The sequence below is a fragment of the Eptesicus fuscus genome, chromosome 8, assembly GCF_027574615.1.
Source record: "Eptesicus fuscus isolate TK198812 chromosome 8, DD_ASM_mEF_20220401, whole genome shotgun sequence".
NCBI classification, from domain to species: domain Eukaryota; kingdom Metazoa; phylum Chordata; class Mammalia; order Chiroptera; family Vespertilionidae; genus Eptesicus; species Eptesicus fuscus.
The window spans coordinates 3,788,184-3,806,398 of record NC_072480.1 but is presented as its reverse complement, the minus strand read 5'-3'; the positions used below and the strand labels follow the sequence as shown (position 1 = coordinate 3,806,398).

General features: G+C 38.6%; 1 protein-coding gene across 1 annotated transcript in view; it reads right to left on the bottom strand.

The window, feature by feature from the left end:
• SOHLH2 (spermatogenesis and oogenesis specific basic helix-loop-helix 2) overlaps positions 1-18,215 on the bottom strand; it is a 100,292-nt gene that overhangs the window by 33,418 nt on the left and 48,659 nt on the right. Inside the window, exon 6 of the mRNA XM_054720272.1 lies at positions 17,773-17,883. Coding sequence (XP_054576247.1) covers positions 17,773-17,883 — 111 coding nt within the window. The remainder of the gene's footprint in view (positions 1-17,772; positions 17,884-18,215) is intronic.

The window sequence follows — 18,215 nt, the reverse complement described above, 5'->3', positions numbered from 1 at the left end:
GGATAGATCTGTGAGACAGAATATTAACAAGGAACAGAGGCCTTAAATGGCACACTAGATCATATGGATCCAATGGAAATATACAGAACATTTCACCTCAAACCAGCAGAATATAAATTCTTATCAAGTGCATATGGAACATTCTCAAAGATAGACATGTTAGAGCACAAAACTAGTCTATACAAATTAAATGTCCTTGCTATACAAACTAAAGATTGATATAATACTAAGCATCTTCTCAGATCATAATGGCATGAAATTAGAAATCAACTACAATAAAAAAAAACACAAAAAGCCACTCAAATACATGAAGGCTAAATAGTATGTTATTAAACAATGAGTTGGTTGCCTAGGAGAACAAACAAGAAATTAGAAACTTTCTGGAAACAAATGAAAATGAACACACAACAACCCAAAACCTAAGGGACAGGGCGAAAGCATTTCTAAGAGGGAAATTCATAGCACTACAGGCCTACCTCAAGAAACAAGAAAAAGCACTAGTAAGCTATGACTAAATAAATTAGAAAGAGAACAGCAAGAAAATCCCAGAAAAAGTAGAAGGAAGGAAATAATAAAGAACAGAGTGGAAATAAATGACATAGAGACTAAAAAATACAGTACAAAGATTCAATAAATCCAAGAGATGTTTCTTTGAAAAGATAAACAAGATTGATGAAACACTAGCCAGACTCATGGAGAAACAGAGAGGATTCAAATAAATAAAATCAGAAATGAAAGAGGCAATATAACAGACAATACAGAAAGACAAAGGATTTTAAGCAAATACTATGAACTATCTACCAACAAACTGGACAACCTGGGAAAAAAGGGCAAATTCCTAGAAACATACCATCTTCCAAAATCAATTGGGGAGAGTCAGAAAACCTGAGTAGGCCAATAACAACAAATGAAATTGAAGCAGTAATTTAAACTTCCAGCAAACTAAAGTCCTGGACCAGATGAATTTATAGGTGAATTTTACCAAACATTCATAGAAGAAATAACACCTATCCTTCTCAAACTATTCCAAAATATTCAAGAGTAAAGAATACTTCCAGGCTCTTTTTATGAAGCCAGCATTACCCTAATTCCAAAACCAGATAAAACCATTACAAAGAAAGAAAATTACAGGCCAATATCCCTGATTAACAAAGATGCTAAAATTGGATCCAGCAATATATTAAAAAGATCATACACCATGACCAAGTGGGATTTATTCCAGTGATGCAAGGTTGGTACAATATTTGCAAATCAAATAAATGTGATACTTTACATAAACATTGAAAAGTAAAAATCACATGATCCTATAAATAGATGCAGAAATAGCATTCCACAAAATCCAGCAGGCTTTTTTAAATAAAAATTTTTAAAAAATCAGTGAAGTGGGAATAGAGGGATCAGTCCTCAACATAATAAAGATCATATATGACAAACCTACAGCGAACATCAGACTCAATGGGAAAAAACTAGAAGCATTTCCTTTAAGAACAGGAATAAGACAAGGATGTCCGCTTTCACCATTTATTCAACATAGTACTGGCAGTCCTAACCACAGCAATCAGACAATAAGAAGAGATAAAAGGCATGCAAATTGGAAAGGAGGAAGTAATACTGTCATTATTCACAGATGACATGATATTGTACAGAGAAAACTCTAACGACTCCATCAGGAAACTACTAGACTTAATAAATGAATTCCTTAGGGTAGCAGGATATAAAATCAATACCCAGAAATTGATGGCATTTTTATACACCAAGAATGACCTCTCAGAAAGAGAAACTAAAAAAAACAAATCCCATTTACCATTGTAACAACAAAATAAGATACTTAAGAATAAACTTAACCAAGGAGGTAAAAGACCTGTACTTAGAAACTATAAGACATTGGAAAAGAAATAGAGGAAGATACAAATAAATGGAAGCTCATATCATGATCATGGATGAGAAGAATTAACATTATTAAAGTATCCATACTACCCAAAGCAATCTACAAATTCTATGCAATCCCTATTAAAATACCAATGGAATATTTCAGAGAACTAGAACAAATACCCCCAAAATGCATATGGAACAATAAAAGATGCCGAATAGCTACAGTCATCTTGAGAAAGAAGAACAAAGTTGCAGGGATCACCAGATATAAAACTATACTATTAAGACACTGTAATCAAAACAGCCTGGTATTGGAACAAGAATAGGCATATAAATCAATGGATCAGAACAGAAACCTCAGAAATTGACCCACACCATTACATTCAATTAATATTTGACAATGGAGGCAATAACATACAATGGAGTCAAGACAGTCTCTTCAACAAGTGGTGCTGGGAAAACTGGTCACATACACGGAAAACGATGAAACTAGATCATCAGCTTATACCATACACAATAATAAACTCAAGATGGATAAAAAAAAACTTAAATGTAAGGCATTAAACCATAAAAATCTTAGAGGAGAACATAGGTTGTAAAATCTGTCATCTCACATAGCAATATGTTTACGGATACATCACCTAAGGCAAAGGAAACTAAGGAGAAAATAAACAAATGGAATTACATCAAAATAGAAAGCTTCTGCACACCAAAAACAAACAAACAAAAACAAAACAAAACAAAAAACAAACCATCAAAATTAAAAGGTAACCCACTCTATGGGAGAATATATTTGCTAATGATACATCTGATAAGGGGTTAATCTCCAAGATATATAAAGTATTCAAACACCTAAACAAAAGGAAAACAAACAATCCAATTAAAAAATGGGCAGAAGACCTGAAAAGACATTTCTCCAAAGAGGACATACAAATGACCAAGAAACATATGAAAACATGCTCAAAGTCTAATCATCAGAGAAATGCAAACTAAAACCACAATGAGATATCACCTCACAACTGTCAGAATGGCTATCATCAACAAATCAACAAACAATGGCTAGCAAGGATATGGAGAAAAGGGAATCCTCGTACACTGCTGGTTGGAATGTAAATTAGTGTAGCCACTATGGAAAACAGTATTGGGTTTCCTCAAAAAATAAAAAATGGAACTTCCATTTGACCCAGTGATCCCACTTCCTGGAAGATATCTTAAAAAACCCCCAATACCAATCAGAAAAAATACATGCACCCCTATGTTCATAGCAGTGTTATTTATAACTAGAGGCCCGGTGCAAGAAATTCGTGCACTGCAGGGGGTGTCCCTCAGCCCAGCCTGCACCCTCTCCAATCTGGGACCCCTCAGGGGATGTCTGACTACTGGTAGGACATCGCTCTCACAATCCAGGACTGCTGGCTCCCAACCACTTGCCTGCCTACCTGATTGCCCCTAACTGCTTCTGCCTGCCAGCCTGATCAATGCCTAACCACTCCCCTGCCAGCCTGATCGAAGCCTAACTACTCCCCTGCCGGCCCTATTGCCCCCAACTGCCCTCCCCTGCAGGCCTGGCCACCCCTAACTGCCCTCCCCTGCAGGCCTGGTCGCCCCTAACTGCTCTCTCCTGCTGGCCTGGTCACCCCTAACTGCCATGCCCTGCTGGCCTGATTGCCCACAACTGCCCTCCCCTGTCTGTTCTGACAGGTGTGAGGTCATACCTCATTGTCATTTTAATTTGCATCTCCCTGATGATCAGTGACTTTGAGCATTTTTTCATATATCTCTTAGCCATCTGTATGTCCATTTTGAAGAAGTGTCTATTTAGGTCCTTTGCAGATTTTGTAATTGGCTTTTTTTGTCTTCCTTTTGTTAAGTAGTATTACTTCCTTATATATTTTGGATATTAACACTTTATCAGATGTATAATTGCAAAATATATTCTCCCATACAATGAGCTACCTTTTCATTTTGTTCATGGTTTCTTTTGCTATGCAGAAGCTTTTTATTTTAATGTAGACCTATTTATTTTCTCCTTAGTTTCCTTTGCCCTAGGAAATGTATCTGTAAATATACTGTTATGAGAGATGTCTGAGATTCTGCTGCCTATGGTTTCTTCTAGGATTTTTATGGTTTTGCAAGGCACATTTAAGTATTTTACCCATTTGAGTTTATTTTTTATTATGGTGTAAGTTTGTGGGCTAGTTTCATTTTGGGGGGGCATGTATCTGTCAAACTTTCCCAATACCTTTTATTTAAGACACTGTCCTAACTCCATTTTATGTTCTTGCTTCCTTTGTCAACTATTAATTGACTGTAATGACTTGGGTCAATTTCTGGGCTTTCTGTTCTGTTCCATTTGATCTACATGCCTGTTACTGTACCAGTACCAGGCTGTTTCATTTACAGTGGCTTTGTAGTATATCTTAATATCTGGCATTGTGATCCCTCCAATTTTGTTCTTTCTCAAGATTGGCTATTTGTGATCTTTCTTGCTTCCATACAAATTTTTGGAGTATTTCTTCTAGATCTGTGAAATATGCTGTTGATATATTAATAGGTATTGAATTAAATCTGTAGATTGCTTTGGGTAGTATGGACATTTTCATTATGTTAATTCTATTAATTCATGAACACGGTATATTCTTCCACTTGTGTATATCTTCTTTCAATGTCCAGTAGTTTTTCAACGTACAAGTCTTTTACCTCCTTGTTTATGTTTATTCCTAAGTATCTTAATATTTTTGTGAAAATAGTAAAGGGAATTGTTTTAGTTTCTCTTTCTCATGATTCATTATTGATGTACTAGAGGACCGTTGCATGAAATGCGTGCATGGGGGTGTGTGTGTCCCTCAGCCCAGCCTGCATCATCTCCAATCTGGGACCCCTGCTCGTTTAATGGCCAGTCTGACATCCCTCTCAATATCCAGTAATGCTGGCTCCCAACCGCTCGCCTCCCTGCCTGCCTGATTGCCTCTAACTGCTTCTGCCTGCCAGCCTGATCACCCCCTAACCACTCCCCTGCCAGCCTGATCGAGGGGAATTTTATCATGTTTGTTCATTAGGGATACTGGTTTATAGTTTTCTTTCTTTCTAGTATCTTTATCTGATTTTGGAATTAGGATAATACTGGCCTCATAAAAAGAGCTTGGACATGTTCCTTCCTCTTGCATTTTTTGGAATAGTTTCAGCAAGAAATGTGGTAGTTCTTTGAATATTTGTAAAACTCTCCTGTGAAGCTGTCCAGTACAGGGCTTTTGCTTGCTGGGAGTTTTCTGATTACTGCTTCTATTTTATCAGTTGTTATTGGCCTGCTCATGTTTTCTGATTCTTCCTGATTCCATTTCTGAAATATGTATTTTTCTAGGAATTTTTCCATTTAATCCACATTCCCGAGCTTGTTGTATATATTTGTTCATAGTATTTTCTTACAATCCTTTGTATTTCTGTGGTGTCAGTTGTTACTTTTCCACTTTCATTTCTGATGTCATTTATTTGGGTCTTCTCTGTTTCTTGATGAGTCTGACTAATGGTTCATCAATGTGTATCTTCTCAAAGTACTGGCTCTTGGATTCTTTGATCTTTTCTATTGTTTTATTTTTTGCCTCTATGTCATTTATTTCCACTCTGATCTTTATTATTTCCTTCCTTCTGCTTACTCTGGGCTTTCTTGTTGTTGTCTTTCTAATTCTTTAAGTTTTAGGGTTAAATAGTTTATTATTACTTTTTCTTGGTTTTTGAGGTAGGCATGTAGTGCTACAAACCTCCCTCTCAGGACTGCTTTTGCAGTGTCCCAGAGATTTTGGATTGTTTTGTGTTCATTTTCATTTGTTTCCAGGAAATTTTTAATTTCTTTCTTGATCTTATTGGTAACCCATTCATTGTTAAATAACATGCTATTTAGCTTCCATGTGTTTTTATGTTTTTAAGTTTTTTACTATAGTTGATTTCTAATTTCATTCCATTGTAGTCTGAGAAGATGCTTGATATGATTTCAATTTTCTTGAACATGTAGAGACTTATTTTGTGTCCTAACATGTTTTCTATATTTCTGAATGACCCATGTACACTTGAGAAGAATATATATTCTGCTTTGGGGAGAAGTGTTCTATAAATGTCAATTAAATCCATCTGATCCATTGTGTCATTTAGAGTCACTGTTTCCTTATTAAGTTTTTGTGTGGAAGTTAGCAGGGTGTCAAAGTCCTTTACTATGATCCTATTTCTGTCAATCTCTCCCTTAACTTCCTCCAAAGTTTTTTTATATGTTCAGGTGCTCCTATACTGGCTGTATATATGTATGTTTACCAGGGTTATATCCTCCTATTGGATCAATCCCTTTAATATTATGTAGTGTCCTTCATAGTCTCTTGTGAGGCCTTCATTTTGAAGTATATTTTGTTAGACCCACCTTTTTTGTTTCTATTTGCATGAAAAATTGTTTCCATCCCTTCACTCCCATCCTGTGTGTGTTTTTTGTACTGAGGTGGGTCTCTTGTAGATAGCATATAATTGAATCATGTATTTGTATCCATTCAGCAACCCTATGTCTTTTGATTGGAGCATTTAATCCATTTACATATAAGTTTATTATTGTTAGGTACTTATTTGTTGCCATTTTAATTCTTTATGCCTATTTCTCTCTCTCTCTATTTCTTCTTCTCATTATAGCAGGCCCTTCAGTATTTCTTGCAATGTTGGTTTGGTGATGATAAACTCTTTGAGCCTTTTATTTTCTGGGAAGCTCTTTATTTCACCATCTATTTTTTAATGATAGCTTTGCTAGCTATAATAATCTTGGTTTCTGATTTTTGCTTTTCATTACACTGAGTACTTCATGCCATTCCCTTCTGACCTGTTGAGTTTCTGATAAGAAATCAGCTGAAAGCCTTATGGAAGTTCCTTTGTAGGTAATAGATTGTTTTTCTCTTGTTGCCTTTAAGATTCTTTGTCTTTAATTTTTGGAATTTTAATTATTATGTCCCTGGGCATGTGCCTGTTTGGGTTCTTCTTGCTTAGGACTCTCTCAGCCTCCAGGACTTGTGTGACTTCTTCCTTCAGCATTTTTCTGTCATTATTTCTTCAAACACATTCTCCATACCTTGATCACTTTCTTCTCCTTCTGGCACTCATATTATGCAAATATTGTTATATTTTATGTTGGCCCTCAGCTCCCTTAAACTATCTTCTTGTGTTATAATTGTTTTTTGTTGTTGCTCTCTGATTGATTTTTCCTACCCTGTCTTCTAATTCACTGATCCGATCCTCGGCTTCCCCTAATCTGCTGTGTATTCCTTTCAATGTGTTCTTTATTATTGCTATGTCACTCTTTATTTCTCAGTGTCTTTTTGTATAGTTAGTCTTTCTTTTCTCATGCTGTTGAGCATATATGCCATCATTATTCTGAAATCTACATCTGATAAATTTCTTATATCAATTTCATTTATCTCTTCTTCTAAAGAATTCTCTTGTTCTTTCACTTGGAAGTTGATGTTTTGTCTCCTCATTTTGGCTGCCTGTTTGGATTTTTGTCTATGTTTTAGGTCGATCTTCTATGACTCCCAATCTCTAGTGCATGATAATGTCATACACTATCCTGTTTTTGACTGGCCCTATGCACCCTATATGGATCAACAATCAACAGCAATCAACAGGTTGTGGCTCCCTCTGCTGGGGCTGGGTGCCTTTGAAAAGGACCAAGATGTGCACCAGGCTCTGCTTTTACTAGCCCCTGGCCCAGAAGGAGATCAAGCAAAGATTCAAAGCCTCCAGAGATCATCCTCTGCCTGCAATCCAATTGACATTCAGTCTTGATTTGCCTCAGGCTATTGAGCACAGGGTGGGATTAGAGGTCTTCCAACAGGGTGGACCAACTGTGGGGAAAACGTCCATGGAGAAAGATGCCCTCTGCAGCTTGAGGGAATGACTCAGCATTGGAAACCTGAGTGGCTATGCTCCGAGCTCCAATCCCTGGGCCCCTAATCCTCACACAGCTCTAGTCCACTTTGCCCTCTATTTGTCAGAGTCCAAGGTGAGTGGCTGCACATGAAATTTTGTGTGTTGGCCCTTTAAGAGGATGCCTGCATTTCTAGCCATCTCCAACTGGCAGACAGCCACCCTGCTGCTTTTTACAGCATGGTGTTACATGGGCATCTTTCTCAGTTCTGGTGCTGTGGACTGGGGAGTCTAGCTTGGGATTTAGACCCCAGAGTTCTCAGTGGGAACCCTTACCACTGAGATATCCCTCTGCACCTTCAGCTGCTGTCTATGGGAGCCTGGCCAGCCCTTTCATGACTCGGCACTTCCTACCAGTCTCTATGCAGTCTCCACTTTCCATCTTTGATTATCAGTGTTTATTAACTAGTCTTCAGTTGGTTTTTCAGAGTGGTTTTTCTGTACTATATTTTAGTTGTATTTTCAGTTTGGCCCTGGAAGAATGTCAGTGTAGCGTCCCTTTACTCCGCTGCCATTTTTAAGACCTCCATCCAGAAAATATTTTTCCATGATTTTTAGGAACAGTCTGACAATGGATTTGAATCCAGAAAATTAAAGAGCTCCTAGAACTCAGTTAAACAAAAGAAAAAAGGCACAAGTAACCAAATACTTTTTGATGAGCAAAACACTTGAATAGACATTCCATAAAATAAGATACACAAATGGCCAAAAGCACATAAAAAGGTATCATCAGGGAAATTCAAATTAAAAATAACAATTAGATCATATTCCACAACCACTAGAAGAAGGAATATGAAAAAGACAAATAATACCAAATATTTTTGAGGACATGGAACAATTGGCATTCATAAATTGCTGGTGGGAGTGCCAATGGTGCTACTCTTTTGAAAATTGCTTTGGAATTCTTCTAAAAACAGAAACATCCATCCATCCCTATGACATGCAATTTAATTTCTCTGTAACTGGTATGTAGTTAAGAGAAATGGAAATCTAGGTTCACAAAACATATATAAAAGGATTGTTCACAGCATTAGACAAAACCCAGAGAATATATAACCACAATATGATATGCTGACATAATGAGATGCTCAACAATCAGAAGGAACAAACTACTAATACATACACATTACTGCATCTCACAACATTTTCTTGGTGAAAGTAGCAAGACATAGGTGTACATTTTAAGGATTCTATTTATATGAAATTCTAGAACACACAGTCAGAACAGTGGTTGCCTCTTGAGGGTGGTAAAGAATAGACCAGGAGAAAGTGCAAAGTGGTTTAAAATGTAGGTTGTATTATTATTCAGATATGGTGTGACCATCAGATCAGAAGATGACTTCCATTAAAAACATAATTGGTTACTCACAGTTCCCAAGAGGAAAGGGCACTTCATGTCTTGAGTGCCATAGTCTACCTCTCGTCTAGTGAATAACAAACCATCTCTACAAAACTCAACAAACCATACACTCAAACAAATAAAACTTATCTCTTGAAAACACTAATTTAACATATCTATTAAATGTAACTCTTTACCCTAAATTCTCTAATATTCCAAAGACTATGAAGAGTATCCTATCTAATAAAATAGTAGTATGCAAATTAACCATCACTCCGCTACACCCACAAGCCATGCCCACCAGCCACGTACACCAGCCACGCACACCAGCCAATCAGAGCAAGTATGCAAATTATCCCCAACCAAGATGGCTGCAGCCACAGAGAGCAGGAGGGAGGCTTGGGTTTCCCTGGCAATGGAGGAAGCCAAGCTTTCCACACACCCTGGCCGGCCCAGGCCTCCACTCAAGGGTATAAAGTTTCAATTATAGAAGGTAAATAAATTCCAACAGAAATGGCGGCAGCCACAGAGCTAGAAGAGCAGGACGCTAGGGTTGCCTGGGCAATGGAGGAAGCCAAGCTTCTACAGCCCTGGCCTGCCTAGGCCTCCACTCCAGGCAACAAAGTTTCAATTACAGAAGGTAAATAAATTCCAACAGAAATGGCTGCCACCACTGAGCAAGCAGGAGGCGTGGCTCTGCTCCAGGCTACAAAGTTTCAATTGTAGAAGATAAATCAATTCCAGATACTAGGGCCTCCACTTGGGTCACCAGGGTGCGTGGCTGGCCTGCAAACCACCACAGGTCCCTCGCCCAGGCCGCCCCAGGCCCCAAGAGAACCCCCACCCTGATCCGGGACACCCTTCAGGGCAAACCAGCTGGCCCCCACCCATGCACAAGGTCTCTATCCTATCTAATAAAAGAGTAATATGCAGATTGACCATGACTCCAACACACAAGATGGCTGCCCCCCATGTGGCCAAAGATCCTGCCCTTATGTGGACACAAGATGTCCACCACAAGATGGCCAGTAGGGGAGGGCAGTTGGGAGGGACCAGGCCTGTAAGGGAGGGCAGTTGAGAGGGTCCAGGCCTGCAAGGGAGGTCAGTTGGGGGTGATCAACACTTTAGGGGAGGGCAGTGAGGGGTGACCAGACTGGCAGAGGAGGGAAGTTGGGGGCAAACAGGCTGGCAGGGGAGCAGTTAGACATCAATCAGGCTGGCATAGGAGTGGTTAGGGGGTGATGAGGCTGGCAGGCAGAAGTGGTTAGGGGCAATCAGGAAGGCAGGCAGGCAAACAGTTGGGAGCCAGCAGTCCTAGATTGTGAGAGGGATGTCCGACTGCCCGTTTAGGCCCGATATCACCAGCCTGCCCACCGGGATCAGGCCTAAACGGGCAGTTGGACATCGCTCGAGGGGTCCCAGATTGGAGAGGGTGCAGGCTGGACTGAGGGACACCCTCCCCCCCATGCACGAATTTCATGTACTGGGCCTCTAGTTAGCAAATATTATGAATCTAACCTTATTCATTGCTTCTCAAATCTTTCTGGTTCTAACAAGTAGGTTAGGAACTTGAGACTAGGGCAGGGCTGGGGAATATGCAGTGTCAAATACATAAGTAAAATTTCATCCTTTGGGGCATAACCCAAAGTGCCCTCTTGTGACTGGAATTTCATTCAAGTCTTATGTATTAGCTAAAAATATGTATATGTAAACACATGGTCTAAGATAAGATATTTGCAATATAAATATTTCTCAAATTGCTAGTAACCAGAATATATAATGAACTTATAAAAGTCAATATGAAAAAAAGGCAGAAAACCCCAATAAAAAAGTGGACAAAGAATGAACACAACCAAAGGTAAAGAAAAACCATACACTTATATTTCATTATATGTTAATTTCATTGTGTGTTAATAATGCCACAATTTTTTTTTCAAAAACTAACAAACAAAAACCAGAAAAAAAGAATTAAGAGAGGAGAAACCAAGATGGCGGCATAGGTAAACACCTGAACTTGCTGCCTTGCACAACCACTTCAAAACTACAACTAAATGACAAAACGAACATCATCCAGAACCACAGAAAGGCTGGCTGAGTAGAAATTCTAGAACTAGAAGGGAAGAGAAAAGCACACTGAGACTCAGAGGAGCTGTGGAAGTAAAGTGCAGAGGTACGGAGGCACGCACGCGGAAAGGGCTTGCAACTGAGTACGCGGCTGTCTTTTTCAATACAGAGGGTGACTGCTCTGAACTCCAGTTCCAGGTGAGACTCTGGGGACACAGACTCATATGGGGAGAAATGCAACTGTCTGGCATTGGGCGGAACTCCAGGGCGGCTTTCTCTCAGAGGTGCTTGCAGCGATTACCGAGGGACATTGAGATCTGGGGGCCTCTTAAGAGCAGGGCTGACAGGAAGCCATTGCTGTTTGCTATGCCCTGAGACCCGGCCCCATCCAAACTGTGCACAGAGGCTTTTGCATATGAATGGCCTGGACCTTTGAAATCTAAAATTACCTAACAAACTGCAGCTGAGTCTGGGATACCCAGAACATCCAAAAGAAGGCCCAAGGCCCTGCAGCAGCTTGCATTGCTTCACAGCTGGGTCTCATCTGGGCACCTCCAAAACCCAAACAAAGAAGAGGAATCTGCAGATCTCTCCATAGCTCCTGCTGAGTGGCCTCAGGCAGAGGCTAAATTAGCACCTCCTTGGAGATCCAAGAGCCAGTGTACCCAGTGGTCAAAGTGGGACCATCCAGATTACAACTCCTCAGCTCCATAAGGAACACACTCAGGGGGAAGACTCAGTGAGCACCAAAGCCCCACTGAAGCAAGTCTTGCCCCATAAGGGTGTCTCCAGCACAGAAGTTCTCCCATCACAGACACAGCTGATCCTCACAGCCAATTGGCCTAGAGGTCAATTCCTCCCAGTGAAACCAACAACAATCAAGGCTTAACTACAAGACTGTGCACACAGCCCACAAAGGAGTGCACCAAGAGTGTCCACCTCAGATAACTGGGGAGGCTGAGCCACTGGGCCCTATAGGACACCTAGAACAAAAAGCCACTCTATCAACACAGGGAAGCAGCCAAAATGCAGAGACAAAGAAACAGGTCACAACTGAAAGAAATGGAAAATATAGAGTTCAAAACCACGGTTATAAGGTTTTTCAAGAATTTTCTAGAAACTGCCAGTAAATTTAGTGAGACCCTTGAGGATATGAAAAAGGACCAACTAGAAATTAAGCATACACTGACTGAAATAAAGAATAATATACCTAGATCCAAATCCATACTAGAGGATCACAAGAATCAAGTCAAAAATTTGAAATACAAAGAGGCAAAAAACACCCAACCAGAAAAGCAAAAAGAAAAAAGAATCCAAAAATATGAAGATAGTGTAAAGAGCCTCTTGGACAACCTGAAGTGTATCAATATCCAAATTATGGGAGTGCCAGAAGAAGAGAGAGAACAAGATATTAAAAACCTATTTGAAGAAATAATGACAGAAAACTTTCACTACCTGGTGAAAGAAATAGACTTACAAGTCCAGGAAGCACAGAGAACCCCAAACAAAAGGAATCCAAAGAGGACCACACCAAGACACATCATAATTAAAATGCCAAGAGCAAAAGACAAAGAGAGAATATTAAAAGCAGCAAGAGAAAAACAGTTTGTTTCCTACAAGGGAGTACCCATATGACTGTCGGCTGATTTCTCAACAGAAACTATGCAGGCCAGATGAGAATGGCAAGAAATATTCAAAGTGATGAATAGCAAGAACCTACAACCAAGATTACTCTACCCAGAAAAGCTATCATTCAGAATTGAAGGGCAGATAAAGAGCTTCACAGACAAGAAAAAGCTAAAGGAGTTCATCACCACCAAGCCAGTATTATATGAAATGCTGAAAGGTATTCTTTAAGAAGAGGAAGAAAATGTAAAGATAAAAATTATGAACAACAAATACATATCTATCAAGTGAATCTAAAAATCAAGTGAATAAAAGATCTGATGAACAGAATAAACTGGTGAATATAATAGAATCAGGGGCATAGAAAGGGAGTGGACTGACAATCCTCGGGGGGAAAGGGGTGTAGGGGTGTGGGAAGAGACTGGACAAAAATCATACACCTATGGATGAGGACAGTGGGCGCGGGGGGCGGGGGGGAGGGTAAGGGCATAGGGTGGGGTGGGGATCAGGTGGAGGGGAGCTATGGGGGGGAAAAGAGGAACAACTGTAATAATCTGAACAATAAAGATTTATTTAAAAAAAGAATTAAGAGAAACTATTTAATGAAAGGTTTTGAAGAACATTAACATTGCCTCAGAAAAGTAGGATAACAGGGGCAGGGGCTCCACCTGTCCCTATCTTTTTCTTTCCTTTGTGTATGGAAGCAGCAACAGGCAACAACAAATCAAGGGATGTGTTTTGATGTTGTCATCTACCACAGAAGTTAGCTTGGTTATGACCCAATTCACATAAATCAGGAAAAGAACAAATCTGGTTTCAGTCTTCCCCAGTTAACAGTGATTTCAAGAGGCTGAAAGAGACCTAAAAGTAAAGCTTGGTCTAAACTAAATCCTTGGGTCTATCATATGCACAAATATGTCTCAAGAACTCAGAGAGAAGGGTCTCTTGGCAACATATAATTTAGGACTCTCTGAAAATTTCTTGTTCTACCTTCCTTAAATTTCTAAGAGTTGACCAATCCTGGAAAAACCTTCCTTTGTGAGAAACTATGGCACAGCTCATTTTCACTTCTTTTCAAGTGAGTAGACATCCTAAAAATTATTAAACCACCATCATTTGGACTTACGGCCACACAAACAAAATAATGGCATCACTTTGAAAAGCATGTACTTTACCAAGATAGACATACATATTTATGTTTTTAAAACGTATAATTAAAGGAAGTTCACCAAGAATATTAGAATAAGGTAGCTAATTTTTATTAAGTGGTTCTGAAAGGAAACAAAGATGTTAGAAATGTTTTAAAAAGAAATTCCCAAATGCAAATATTCAAAACTATCTACTGGGACTATTACTTCCTTATCATTAGCAAACATAATGCTACCCTTTGCTATTTAAAACAGCAAAATGAAACAAAAAAGGCAAAACCATATGTAAAGCAGCTGATTGGGTGGAGGAGAAGAAAGGGAAATAGACTAGAAACATCTATTTGAAGATTCACAGGTATAATCAGAAGGGTTAAGAGGAGGAAAAGGCCAAAAAAATAATAATTATGGATGGATTGTTTACTTTCTGGTATCTCTTAAGCAAATTCCGAAAGGGAAAGAGAACTTTTCTTTTAGAGAAACAAAAATTTCTATGCCTTTAAATAATGCCACAGGGGTGGACATCCCCCAAAATGTCAGTTTGTAGTCTACTAAATGAACGGTTCTCCAATTTTAGTTTTCACCAACCATTAATATTAAAAATAAAAACAACACAGAACTTTAGAGGAACAAGTAAAGATATGAACATGAAAAATAATGAAAGAAAGGTACTATCTCCCAATATCATTATGTTGTAACCATGAACTCAAATCACAATTTTAATACCAAATACAGTATGGAAAACACAATCATAGAATATAAGTTATATAATTTTAAAAATACTCATTGCACTGTTTTTTCTCATTCCACTGCACATCATTGAACCCTATAGGATAGCACTGTCCAGCAAGCCTTAAGTCTTTATTTACTTGGCCAAGGCAGGACATGTGAATAAAGGCCTTTTGGAATAGACTAACCCATCCTCCAGCCCGTTTTATCAAGCTCAAAACCTCACCATCTTCCCACCAATCTTCAGCAGATAATGGAAGCCATTGGCAAAACTTGCTCAATCAAAGACTCATCTTTATCCACAGTTAGTTTTAGCTCCTTCCCTGTATTTTCCAAAGAAAAGGTTTCTTCCCATTGGTTCCTTAGCCTTCTGACTCCTCGCGAATGCTAAATCCATCATCAACCCCCTTAAAAAGTGTAGGGAATTGAAATTATTTGGCATTCCTCTCACTGAGAGGTGGGATCTTACATACCCTTCCCTTACATCTGGCTCTGTGACTCTTTGACCGATTGCACAGGTAGAAGTGTCACTGGTCCAGTTTCTGGTTCCAGGCCCTAAGAGACTGGCAGCTTCCTCTTCATTTCTCTCGGAACATTCTCTCTAGGAGCCCTGGGCTGCTGAAGAAGCTTCAGTTGATGGCCCTGGTAATGTCTTGGACTCCTCTGACTAGACCACCCACCAGCTGAATACTAACAAGTGACCCCGTTAATGTCATGTAGGCAGGAGAATTTCCTAGCTGAGCCTTGCTCAATTGTTAACCCATAAACCATGTATCAAGCCAATAAATTCTGGTTTTTCTTTTCTTTTTCTTTTTTCTTTTTTTTTTAATGTAGCCTTAGATAACCAGAATATGACCTCTTTCTCTCTTCCAGCTATGTTCTTTTGGAATATAAATATATTAAATTCTGGCCCAGACTTTTCCAAATTTCCCATTTTACCCTAAGTCTCCCTTTATATAACATTCACCTTTCATTTTCTCTTTCATCTATGCTCTGCCCTTCCATTCTCCATCTTTCTGCAATGATGCTTCTTCCCTACCCATACTGTCAGTGTAGGTAGCTAGTTATTAATATAAGGGAGGTAGCTAGTTATTTATATAAGGAAGAAAGTAAAAGGGAACTAAATCTTAATAAACTGGGAAGCTGAAGCAGCTAGCAGGACAGCATTCCATTAGGTGTACTAGTAAACAGACTCATACACACACTCTAGGGAACTAGAAATGGACAGGAAAACCTCACCAGGGTGCTGAAAGCCCAGTACCAGAGAGAGGGGAGGAAATTCCTCTGCTGGGCACATGCGCAATAGAAACGAGATGATGTAATTGAACTTTTGGACACGTTCAATGAGAATCAGGATGATGAAATAGAGGGACAGGGACTAGGCTGGGAACAACTAGAAAGGTAATCAAGTTGGATAAAAGGAGTGAAACCCCAGTAGAATTTGCTGGGATGAGGCCTGGGAAAAATTAAAAACTGGAGTAAGGATAGTTTGAGTGGTTCTTTGTTCTTTACCTGAACCAAGAAGATATATAGAGGATTAACAGGAGCCTTGTGGCAGTGCTTTAGTGCCTACCTACCCTCCACATCACCAAAGGTATATGAATTCCCCTTAATTCATGAAATCTTGCCATCAGGTTTAAATTTCTCCATCCAAATAAATAAATAAATAAATAAATAAATTTCTCCATCAATGTGCCTTTGAAATTCTTTTCTCAGGACATAGCAAAAGAACTCTGTACTTTTACCAGCAACAATGCCAATAAAATTATTTTTGCCAACATCAGTGATGTTTAGGTTTTGCCAAATACAAATAGTGAATTATCATTTCTGACCTTATTTGAACTCTGTGTCATGTTATATTCCTGAACACTCAATACTTTAGGAAACTCTTCTTCTGGTCTCAATACCTCTCCCTCTTGCTTTTCTTCTTATATTGAGCTTTCCCCCAACATTCTCTTCTTTTCGTGTCTCCTTCCTACATGCTTTTCAAAGTCACATCCATCCTACATTCACACTTCAAATAGATGTTGTATGTATCCTGAGAACTTTAAGTCTATATTTCTATCCTAGACCTTTCTCTAGAACCTAGGGGCCAACTCCTTACTTGACAGCTATCTCCATTTAAACATAGAGGTTTAAATGCTTCCTATCAGCCAATGGTTCTACCATCTACTTGAAAGTTACACTTGACTCCTCCTTTAGCCATGCTCATATTGATTCTACCAACTTAATATATCTAAAGTTGGCTTATTCCTCACTATCCCATTTCTAACACCATAGTCAGGATTATACCATTTCTTATTACAGACTCTTCTGGCCTCCAGACTCAATTCACTAACATCCTGGTAAAGTATTCATACTATGGTACAGATCTTATCATACATCCCACTCCTTTGCTAAAATCCTTTAGTGCCTCCCCAGTAGCTCAGGTTAACTTCAAATTCCTTAACATGACACAGCCTTTACCTACATCTCTTGGCTCATTCCACTTGTGTCATTATAGTCAACTACATGAAAATATTTGCAATTTCATAAATTCACTATATACTCTCATACTACCAGCCTCTGTGGCTGCTACTCTCCCACATAAAAGTCCTCCCTGATTTCTAAACCAAATTAATAGTAACTTTTGATTGAAAGCTCAATTTAGCTTTCATCTTCTCAAGAAAACTCTTCTTGCCCCCTTATTCTGTCTTACGTAACTTTCCTATGTGTTTCCTATGTGTTCCTCTCTATGATAGCATGTGTTAAAACATAGTGTTCTATTTAATAGCTGCTTATATAGAAGTCTGTCTGAACACTAGACTATGATCTCCTTGAAGGCAAGGATTTAGTTTTTTATCTCAGTTCTCCAGTCATATTATGGCACACAGTAGCTATTCATAACTACTTATTGAATGACCAACTGAATGAATGAGTGGCATGTATTTCCTTTTCAGATTTGCTAGTTTCACATAGACTTTAAACAATATTACAAAAATTATAAAATTCATGAAAGTATTTCTTCCTACAAGGGAATAATGCTAAATGGGCTATATCAAAATTCACCTTCTCAGCTTTTCCTTGCTTGAATGAAGAAGAGAAATCTTTTTGCTTGTTTCAAAATCAGAAAATGGAGTCTTTAATTCAAACCCAATGTCCTTTCTTAGAGACTCAGAGCTAGAAACAAGAGAAAAATCATATTATATATTTAAGAAGAAAGTTATTCAGGCAATATTAAATAATAAGCACCAATACACTAATCAAAGGGTATTTATCTAAATATCTTGCTTCATACAAAGTTGCAGTAGATATCAAAGCATGTTACCTTACATATTTGGTGCAGAATATTTTATTTCAAAATTTCAAAAGAATTTATTATCAAGATCATCATAAATTCAATGACTGATCAATATTCTAAAATACACAGATAAAGAATAACAGATACAAGCAGGATTAAAATAATCTGACCTCACTGATTACAACTATCCCAAATCATATAATTGTATCTA